This window comes from Lottia gigantea (assembly GCF_000327385.1).
Source record: "Lottia gigantea unplaced genomic scaffold LOTGIsca_258, whole genome shotgun sequence".
NCBI lineage: Eukaryota > Metazoa > Mollusca > Gastropoda > Lottiidae > Lottia > Lottia gigantea.
The window spans coordinates 19,729-31,646 of NW_008708785.1; the positions used below are offsets into that span (position 1 = coordinate 19,729).

Consider the following 11,918-nt stretch of genomic DNA (forward strand, 5'->3'; position numbering starts at 1 on the left):
TAAATTAATTTGATTTTATTCTATAGTCTCTATTAATGACTTAGGCCAGTTCTTCTATAGAAGTGTTTATACCCCNCTTATACCAATATCAACATTTAAAACAGATAACTGTATTCAAGAAATCAGAAATTTAAAAGTCTAATTTGTTCGTCATTCTTTGGAGTCCGATGACTTTTTTTTTAAGAAACATAAATATTCATTACATAATCATCAGGGTTTTCTCCAATATAACCATGTGGCAGTCAATCATGTGATACACAAGGGAATTTCAAACTCCATAAATGACTTGATACACTGTTGTTTTTTTTCTCAAAAAAAGTTAATGAAACATCAGAGCCAATTCTAGGTCCATTATCCATGTCTGATGAGAGGCATTGTGAAAGTGGTCTATTTTAAATCTATCCAATTTGACAGATTCCTCCAAACCTGAACCACCATCAGAATTAAATATTCCTGCTGTTGTTGGTGGAATAGTAGCTGCAGTTGTTGTTATAACAATTGTAATTGTAGCTGTAATTGTGATTAAGAAAAGTAAGTTGAATATTTTCATTTCCTAATGAAAAAGACTAATATCTCTCAAAAGAGGAGTATGAAGGATTGCATGAATTTCTTTCTTTTAAAAATTTATGGGATCGCATCTGCCTTTCTAACTATCACCAATGGCATGAAGATTTCCCATATTTTTAATTATGTAGTCATGAATTATTTATAAACAGTTTCATTATGGTTATCTTAATGCCGTTATTGTTCCTGACCAAAGTATATTCCTGTGGATCCTCCAAAAGGGTTGCACACACATTAGCAACCTGTCTTCTGGAGGAGTGAGCATGCCCTGTGTACACATACTTATTATAATGGAGCTCAAACTCATTAGTTTTTGGAATGGAACAGTTTTATTCTCTTAGGCATAAATATGAGAAATTTTAACAAATTGCAATGTTTTTTAGGAAGGAATAGTGAACCTGAGTAAGTTGTTTTTAAGTTTATTTCTGTTTAATTTGTTTTGGTTAGTTGTGACCATCAATAAATGAAGAATATAGTATGTTAACAATTAACCAGGGAAATTTTTACCACAAAAAAATTGCTGCACAGCTCTCTGTAGCTTTTAACATCCATGTCATATTTTTCGGTTGCAACTACCTTTCTGAGATCTAAATTCAACATGAAAGCAGACAGCATTGGTTTTAATATTCTTGTCATAAGAAAGTTGTCCATGGAATTCAGAAGCCTTGCCACTCAAATCTGTTATATTTTTGCTGTGATCTTAATTGTTAATGTCAATAGTATGACTAGTAATATATTCATTCTTTACTATATTGTTAATCTCTAAAATTTCATTTTATTTTGATCAGTGCCTTTTTTTTTGTATCTGATTTTGAAATGCATGCTTCAAATCGGTTGTTGTTGGTTTTTATGGTTTCCCGATTTATTTATCTATCAAAGCATATCAATAATCATTTCTGTACCTATTAATATAATTTCATATATTACTTTTCAATTGATGTATTGACCACTATTTTAACATTATTGTGATTTCCTAATCATTCAAAACAGAAGAATTTGGTTCTTTTTTTTGCACAACATGGATGTATATTGCATTTTGGTCACCAGGGAATTGTAGAAGTTCAAACAATGCTATTTTTTCTAATCACTTTACACCAGCTATATCTACTTATAAGAATGAAAATATCTAAACAATGTGAATAACAATCAGTTAATTTTTGGGGATCCATCTTTTATTTTGTGTAGAAGAGTAGGATGTAAAACTCCATTCATTTCATTTTCATTTTTAAATTTAGCTAATCTTTAGTTCATCCACAATGTTATTTTAATATTTATGTCTGATATTTGTTTTTAGTTCACCAACCACTTCCCCGAAAAACCAGCGTCTTGGTAATGGCTTTTTCTCAATTTTATGTTACATTTTCCTTACAATAACATGCATGTAGGCGTTATTATATTATTAATTTTATTCAGTTCATGTTAATATTTTGTTGTACTCCAAGTTAAAAAAAATACACAGCAACAAATTGAATCTGGTACGGTGTATATACGAATAAAGATAAGGATGCATGTCGGATTTTTGGAATAAATTTCAAAAAAAAGAATTCCAGTGTAAGCTACTTTCTTTACCAAATTTTATTTTGGTTTTTAGAAATTATTCCAAACGAAGTGTATGTGAGTAGTGATGCTGTAAGAACACCTCATGACAATCCAGCTAGTAAGTTAAGCTTCCTCTTAGTTATTTATTTTTATCGTTTAATATTGCTTTTTTTGTAATATTCCTGCTTGATATTAGTTTTTAAGAAAATATCAAATTTTAAATACACTGGAAAATTTTTGAGAGTTAATACATACTAATAGGTTATAAAGACAATATTTTTTATATATAACAGTATTATATTGTTTGTATTAGGTTCATATGCAACTACCCACTTACATCCCCCTTCCCCCAGGAAAATATTATAGTATATCAACTAAAATTGATGAAAATAGTGTAAAAAGTGTTCATATCCCATACAATAGATTAACTTTTATAGTGGCTTTGTTGAATGCTACAGACTAATAGCAATTTTATTATATGATTCAACATGATTTATATGTGTAACAGTATTTCATTGAAATTTTGTGTCACAAATTAAATAATTTAGTTACTGCTATTGTGAAAGTGTATACCGGTATAGCCTATTTATGGACACATAACTTGGCAATCTTTCAAAATAATAAAACTTCCCCTTTCAATTTTATCATATCCCTGAGACAACTTCCTGCTTAACAGGGAAGTAATATGAATGATAAGTCCTGAATATTATCATATTTATTAAATTGTCCATTATATGCCCACATGAAAATGTGGATAAATCTGAATAATTACTTGTTAACAAACCAAAATTGACAAAACACCATATATTTTCTATCACAGAGAGAAAGGAAAGGACTTTATAATCTCTTAACACAGTTGCATTTTTTACCATGCCATTTTGGTTTAGGATTTAGTGCTTATATAGTATTCCTATACTGTACTATAGCTGTATTCTTTACAGTTTCAATGACCACATGCTATCAAACTACCCCTGTTGACAAATAAAATTTAAGTTCTCAAGAATGGTCAATAAGAGTATATATTCATCAGTTAACTTACCTGGTGTCATAAAGTTACAACGGAATCGCTGGAAAATTGCAAAATTCATAAAACTAAGTAATTACTGAAAAACGTTTAATCTTAATATTAAATATTATTAAACATGGCATATTTATGGATAATTAATTTTTTGGATTTATCGGATTATATAAGGATCCTGTTATGTTATTTATGACACTAGGTATATCTACTGATGAATATATGGTCTTATTGGCTAAGTTTAAAATTCTTAAATTTTATGGTCATTTTAAGACATAGTATTCCTTTAATTCAGCTTTATTATGCTTTTATTAATATAGTGGAAATCCTGGAAAATGATCTGTATGTAGGCAGTGATGCCTTTTTTGGTAAAAATCCAGATGTAATCCCCAAAGGTAAAACAGTTCTTAACAAAATTGAGAACATTTTTATAAATTTATTACAAATTATGCTTAACACATTAGAATTTTTCAAGTGTAATCTATATCATTCTTATTTTATGCCTTATTATTGCTAGAAATCTACAAAGTTTTAGAGGCTTTCTCTATTATTCAATTACATGTAGTGTTTTATATATGTGTATCACATCCAGTGGCATGTTTTACTTGTTAAGATTAAACACCTCAAAGGAAGATATATGGATATTAATCAATGAATTAACAATAATGACGAACAAATATTTCAGTTTTTTGTGTGATTAAATTCTAATAAACCTTATCAATCATTATTAATTTGAGTGGAATAATATCAAGTTATTAAGAGATGGATTTTCTGGCACATCTAAAGATGGGAGTTTCTGGGAAACAACAGATACTATATGAGGTTGCAAAGCAAAATGAGTAAGCCTAAATAAAAAATATTTTAGCTCAGTAAAAGAAAAAATATTGAAAATTGTTACTTTTTGAAAATATATAGTGAACACCAAAGATGAAGAAGGAGGAATATTTTCTCAGCCAGTTCCTCAAGCAGAACCAGTATATGGACAAGTTGATAAACCAAAGAAGACCAAAGCTAACAAGAAGAAAGAGGTGCCTAAGAAGCCACCTAAACCAAACAAACAACCACCTGTTCCAGGCAAAATAGGTTAGTTCCCTTTAAGTTTGCCTTCGATCTTCATTAGCTCATTAGGTACAGAAAAGTAAACTCAACTCATTTGATTTGATTTGTTAAGTTTGTCTTATCTTTATACACAAACACATTAATGTGAGCGTATATAGCTGTTGCCTCTGTCTGTCTGTCCACAATTGTTGTGAACATGATAGAGAGCTGATTTCTTGACGGATTTTGACGAAACTTGGTTTATGTGTTCATAATCACCCAAGGATGAACCCTATTGAAAATGAGACAAATCGAAAAATATTTAATATGAGTTATTGCCCTTGTTCTTGAAAACGCATTCTATTTATTGTGAACATGATAGAGAGCTGGTTTCTTGATGGATTTTGACAAAACTTGGTGTGAGATTTTGTTATCACCAATGATCCCTATTGAAAATCAGACAAATCGAAGAATATTAGATACAAGTTCTTGCCCTTGTTCTTAAGAATGTGTTCATCTTTTAATTGAAATTGTGTTGTGGTCACAAGACCTGGTTTCTGGAGGGATTTTGATAAAATTTGGTGGTGTTTGTTATCACCTAGGGATGAACCCTATTGAAAATCAGATAAATTGAAAAATATTTGATATGAGTTTTTGCCCTTGTTCTTGAAAACTCGTTTAATTTTTAACTTGTGAAAGGTCTAGAAGGCACAATTCTTGACAGACTGTTAATTATTTCCCAATGATGTACCCTTTAGATATTAAAAAAAACCCTCAAAAGTATTTAATGAGTTATTTCCCTTGTTCTAGAAATCACATTTTAGGCACAATTCTCAACAGATTTTGAAGAAAATCAGAAAATTTTACATTTAATCGTGGTTATTGCCCTTGTTCTTAAAAATGTGTTCAATCTGTTGCTCGTAAAACTTCAGAAGACAAAATTCTGGACTGATTTAGACGAAACTTCTTGAAAATAAAAAAAAAAAGCTTTGAATAAAGCTTGTGCGGCATGAAAATGTTACTCCCGAAATATTTCATTTATTGATAGCTCTTGTCAACTAATTTTTGCCTGTGTTTTGCTGGAACAGTAATATTTATTTGATCAAAGCTCATTATATGCTACTAAATGAACTGAATTGTGATCGAGCACATTTGTGTTTCTTGGATTTTAACTTAGACCATGGAGCAGTATAGTGAGCAAAGTTCTACAGTACATAACTCACATGTAATCAGAAAGCACAGTTTCAAATATTAAGTTTCACCCATACCTCATTGGATTTTTTTTTTTCTAATTGCAGGAGAGGGCAACAACAATGAAGGTCAGATTTGTTTTTAAATTTTACCAATATCTACCCTACAATAAAAACCAATTGTGGTTGTCAGATATAGCGCTATTCCAAACTTTAATTCAAAATAGTAGAGGTGGTTTGCGTATCACATGATGCACAATTTAAAAGTTGTAAGAGTGGTTTGTCCTACCAATTGTCCTACTCATGTCATGCATGTGTTTTGTTTTTAGCATATCAAAGCTGATTTCTGATTTTAAGCCCTAATCTTGGATTACATTTCTAAGTAACTTGCATATCTAGATGTTTCATTTCTGGGTGAATGGATAAGACCAGCTGGTCTTTGGACCAAAAAAAGGTTGATTGTAACCATCTAGTTAGTGCATGGTTGACTAAAATAAAAGGAAAGATGACTTATTCAGGGTCACCAGACAACTGACTCAGATTTGAACATTCAATCACCTAATTGTTTAACGTTACCTAGCATATGGTATTCAAATTATAACGCTTTGACAGACTGTGCTACAGAAAGGAAAGGGTGATGTTTTTGACATTTGTATAATTTTTATCATGTTATTGTAATATAACATCTGTCTGAAATTTATACAATACAATTTGTTCTTTGTGAATGAGAAATTTTCTATAATTTTTAGGTGTGTACCAGAATACAGGTGCTTTAGGAAAAGAGGTAATAACTTGTATTTTTATACGCCCACATGAAATGGGGGGCGTATATTTCCGTCACCCATGTCCGTCGGTCCGTCCGTCTGTCCACAATTGCTCGTAAACACTCTACAAGACACAATTCTTGACGGATTTTGACAAAACTTGGTATGAGTGTTTATAATCACCCAAGAATGAACCCTATTGAAAATCAGAAGAATCGAAAAATATTTAGTATGAGTTATTGCCCTTGTTCTTGAAAACGCGTTCAATTTTTAGCTCGTAAACACTTTAGAAGGGACAATTCTTGATCGATTTTAACGAAACTTGGCATGAGTGTTCATAATTACCCAAGGATAAACCCTATTGAAAATCAGAAGAATCGAAAAATATTTAGTATGAGTTATTGCCCTTACTCTTGAAAACGAGTTCAATTTTTAGCTCGTAATCACTCTAGAAGGCACAATTCTTGACGGATTTTGATGAAACTTGGCATAAATGTTCGTAATCACCCAAGGATAAATCCTATTGAAAATCAGAAGAATTGAAAAATATTTAGTATGAGTTATTGCCTTCTTCTTGAAATTTAGCTCTTAAACACTAAAAGGCATGATTCTTGCTGGATTTTGACAAAACTTGGTTTTATTATTCAGTCCCGCACTGAAGATTGAATATTTGCCTTCTAGAGTGTTCACGAGCTAAAAATTGAACACGTTTTCAATAACTCATACTCAATATTATTCAAAATCGCCCTAAAGAGTTCAAAAGAAATGTATGACTGAAGGTTGAATATTTCATACTGGTGATTGTTACTGTACTGCTACATATTTTTATTTAAAATCAAAGCTGCCAGTGGGCGTATATTACCTTGCCTGGCAAGCTATCTTGATAAATTATGTGGCAAGAAACAAAATTTTACATCTTGATACAACTACATAGAAATTTTTGTTTTTTCATCAGTTACGTCCATTGAACTTTTAAATTCTTCATCAAGTAGCTTTTTCTTCTGTTGGCGCATTCCTATTTGTAGTGTGTGTTTTTATACGCCGTCCATCCGTAAATATATAACTGTCTTTCACTCTCAGAAACATTCATTTACTGATAACTCTTGTCAACCTCCTGGACAAATTAGCTGCCATTACAAATGTGGGCGTATTACGATTGCATCACTATTTTTATGTTGAGCAGCTGTGACGTGTGTGGGGCCAAGCAGGGTATATTTACTCTTCTAGACACCTGATACCACTTTTCATTTTGAAAAACTTACTCACTTATGATTGATATACTTTCAATGAAAAGCTCATTAGCTGCTACCAATATTTTGTCAATATGTTGTTAGATATTTTTGCAAATAAAAATGGCTATTTACACAAACGTAAACAGATTAGTGTCTCTGACCAACTAAGTGTTCGCTTGGCTCTTTTCTCATACTTCAGAAGAGAAAAAATGTTGAAGGTCTGAATTATGCTGATGTGGTCTTTTCAAACAAGAAACCAACCAATAAAGTCCAAGGAAAGAAGGAAGAAACAGTGTATGTGGAAATTGATCCAAAGAAAAGGGGGAAACCTCTTCCCGAAGAAGACAGTGATTAATATTGAGTTTTAGATGTTCTTTTTTATAATCCATGTCTTCCTGCAGACTAGGAATTTTTTTTATTTGAATTATTATTATTATTATTGCCCTTAGAATAAGTTTTCTGAAAGTTTTGGGATCAAATTCTTTACAGTCTTGATTTCAATGTCAAAAGCACTATCATTTGATTCAGTTACCAGTATTGACACAAAAATTACAATCTGAAATCAAAATTGGTGTATTGAAATTAAAAATTTGGAGTATAATTTTGCATATAATATAAAATTTAAAGCGTAATTGAATATAAACAAATTTTTTGTGGATGCACAAAACCTTATTTATTATATTTGCCTCTACATAATAACAAATCCACTATGTAAGAAACAAGGTTATTTTGTCTTGTATACTCGCTAAAGTTGCAATTAGACAAGTTATGTTGTCCAGTGTAGGTTGTTGATAAAGTAGAACTTAATTTCCCACCCGGACATATAAATAGAAATATAATATACTATGACACAATATTTATTGAGAAATGCATAAATTCAAAAGATGAGGTTTATTGTGTAATCTACCTGAACATCTGACTGATCTGTGATTTTTCTACAACTTCAGTATTCTTTTTGATTATTTGTCATGTAAATTGTTTTTGTTTGTTATTTTTGTTTTATTTTAGATACTAGTAATGTCAATTCAAATACTATCTTCGTATTGACCTTTTTTTTAACTTTCTAAATGTGTTTTTTTTATATTGTTGTAACAAGTGATTGTCCTGCAGTTCAATAAAAACTAATTTAAGTCACTGCAAGGGCTGTGATTGATTTTTTTGGGAATAATATCAGTATTAACTACTTAATAACTATTAAAGGTGACAACAATCTGAATGAGTATGCAACATTTTGGTTGAATTGCTGGAGAACCAACAAATTAGAATTTGGTTCTGAAATGAGATACCGTTAGCTGAATCTTTAAAAAACATACTTGCTTTTAGAGGCTGAAAATCAGTCATTCCTGTCAAAGATAATATTGTTGATTTTTGATTTATTCCAAATCATCTTGAATATTTATATTAATTACTCAAAATTTTAATCAAATGATTTTCAAGACAAAAAAAATAAAATTTTTTCTCACAATGGAGTATTTTTCAAATAATTTAAAGTAAAATTTTCAATACATAACTACTTAAAAAAATAAGAAATTAACATAAAATAAATGTTGAAATTTTGAGCATGATATTTAGTAATATTTAAGAAAAGCTTACATTATATTTTTATACATAGTATATACGCATATTTTTTTCATTTATTTATAAATATTTACTTATGATATATCTATTTTTCTTTGTATTTTCATAACATTCCAATTAGTTGTTGACGTTGATTTTAAAATTGTATATTCCTTGCAATATGTACTTCCTTACATACGCAATATCTACTTTAATTACTTAAGATATAAGCTCAAATTTGATAAATATTTTGTATCAGTTTTAACTGCTGTCTCCAATGTTCCCGACTGTTATTGAAGAAATGAATATCGAAATACTGATATTTGGCAAATTTTAATTAGCCCCTATGAGTTCAGTTACTGAATAAAATATAATAACATAAAATTATAATCAGTTTGCAATGCATATTGAAAAAACCTTTTATGTTTGAATAAATAAAATGGTTTCAAATGTTATACAAAATTGTCCAAAAGACCTACAAATTCAATAAAATTTCTTGTTTTGTACGACTATTAACATTTTACTTGCTCAGTTCCTATGGAGGTATAACGTTGCCAAGTCTATTGTGTTGAAACTTTAAAATATCAATGTTGTCATTACAAAACTATTTGTCAATGCTGCAAAGTACAATTGTCAATTTTTAAAAATGCAAAATTTATAAGTATTCTCCAAAATCCAATGAAATGCCACACGAATACAGATAACATTTGAACACTTTGTATTTTACACTTTACATTATCAAGCCTTGCATAATAGACATTACAAAATCGAACATATACCTTATAAGGAATAATGACGTACTCATTTGCATATGTAAAATAAAGGTGGAAATGTACGGAAATTTATAAATGTGCGTGAGCAATAAATTCTCACGTCGGTCAAGGTCGTTATACTTCCATAAGTTCCTGGCTATAAGAAAAAGGAATATTTTTGTAATAATTATTTTGTAGATTTAAGATTTTGAAAGTTTAATTTTGTAATAGAAACATTGAATTTATTTTTCTGATTTTTTTTTGTTTATTTTATATATTAGTATTTTTAATGTAACTTAACTGCTTTCATTATAACTTTTTTTTTTATTTTGAGTTTCACGCTATGCAATCTTCAGACAAAACTGATTTATTTTATTTCTCCGTGGTTTGGAAGGTCTTTCACCAATATGGTCCATCAATTTGTTATTTAAAGAACAGAAATTTAATCCTAATGTCTTATTGTCATTGGTTAAAATAAATACTATTTGATAATTTTCTGAAAAAAATATAGTGCCTTGACAAAAACTAAAAAAGAATATTAATTCCTAGTTTGGATCATTTTTCCCTCACAAATTAAATTAAACCAAACATTGGTTATCTGACCAGTTCAGCCATGAGCCAATGAAATGAACATGGATTTTAAGTGTCTTTATTTGCTTTACCTGCCAACAGAGCGAAAATTCGGCTATCTGTATCACTTTGCAGATTTAAAATCGACAATTTGTCCTCCTGCAATGCAACAAAAAAATACAGACACCACATCAATATTGTTGTCAATGTTATTTTCATACGAATATGTATTGAAGTTATTAGCCATAGTTTCAGTTTGGACCAAGAATGGTTATGACAAGCTTTTTAAGCCGGTAAAGCAAAAATACTGAGTTCCCTTTAAATTTAAAAATATGATTCTGGTAAATGCACTTTAGTTAAAATTTGCTTCTAGACTAGTCATAATATAACAATTAATTTAATTATTTTATTTAAAGCTTATAATTAATGAATAGCCACTTATACCACTTGTATTGCTTTTTATTTACTATTGGACTAAGCCCTAAATTTTCTAAAAAAAAAAAATTTTGTTCTAGTTTTGAAACAAATCCTTTAGAAGAGGAAATCATAAAAAAAAATTATTTTTGATGTCAATTCTTATTTTTCCTTTCAACCACAATCTATTACTTCCAAGCTAATGCAATTTTTAAAATATGAAGTCATTCTGAATGTGTATTAATGTTTGCAGTTATTATTAAGATTATGCAGTGTTTGTCAAAGAGCCTGATAATTGCTTCAATGATTTTTTGAAAGATATGCCATAATGCTGATTGGAATTTGGCTTCTGAATTTTGAATATAATCTATTGACAGTCTGTTATTTTCAAAGGCTATATGTCAAGCATCTCGGCCGATTTTGAAAACTGTTTACAGTGGTGTAACCTATTTTCGTGCCTATAAGGATTAAACACCGAATTTCGTCAAAGTTAAAATAAGAGAATTTTTTTTATGTCTTAGATGATTCCTCAGATATTCTACAAAATAATTAAAATCGGTTTGTTTCGATTTTCTTTATGAATCCATATTTCATGAGCAACCAACTCAGCAACCTATTTTCGTGTACAATGTTTGATCTATAAATAAGTCGAGAAAAACACGTTGTATGGATACCGAGTGGTAAAATTAACTTCTCTTAGTATTTATCTTTAATTTCAATTCATTATAACTAGTGACAATTCCTTCAAAGAACCACGATTTAAAAAAAAATAGTGACTGACAAAATAAGATACGTAGGGTGATTTATTGCTAAAAGTCACTAAAACAACATAAGAATATGGACCACTTTGTGTTCCATAGAAATTTTCTGCTGACACGGAATCCGCTAGTTGATCATGTGACTTCATTTGTTGGACTACATTCTATCAGACTACCTTTGGAATTCCGATTACAGCTTGGGATTATAAGGAAATTGGTCCGATAAAAAATGGTGACGTTTGGTAATAACTAAAATCCGCCATTTTGTATTTGTCAAGGTATGAAATAATACATTTTACCTTGCTTGAAACTACTGGATTCATTCTACTAACTGATATTGTAGAGATAACACATGTTTATCGAAACAAGCAAATGCGGAGGTCACGCGAGGTCACACATGTAAATTATGAATCATTTCCGGAAATGCACAAAAAATAGGTTAGCACGAAATTAGGTTACTTGACTGTATATAGTACACTACAATCTATTAACACCAAAATCTTTGAGTTGTTCGCGTGAGAA

At 29.9% G+C, this 11,918-nt stretch overlaps 1 protein-coding gene across 1 annotated transcript in view; it reads left to right on the top strand.

Annotated features, from left to right (window-relative positions):
- LOTGIDRAFT_239461 (hypothetical protein) overlaps positions 1-7,804 on the top strand; it is a gene marked incomplete at its 5' end in the record, with an annotated part of 21,079 nt that extends 13,275 nt beyond the window's left edge. Inside the window, 7 exons of the mRNA XM_009055866.1 lie at positions 415-531; positions 2,156-2,221; positions 3,442-3,516; positions 4,037-4,204; positions 5,458-5,478; positions 6,099-6,133; positions 7,545-7,804. Of these exons, the coding sequence (XP_009054114.1) occupies positions 415-531; positions 2,156-2,221; positions 3,442-3,516; positions 4,037-4,204; positions 5,458-5,478; positions 6,099-6,133; positions 7,545-7,700 (638 nt within the window). The 3' untranslated portion in view covers positions 7,701-7,804. The remainder of the gene's footprint in view (positions 1-414; positions 532-2,155; positions 2,222-3,441; positions 3,517-4,036; positions 4,205-5,457; positions 5,479-6,098; positions 6,134-7,544) is intronic.
- Between the last annotated feature and the right edge of the window lie 4,114 nt (positions 7,805-11,918).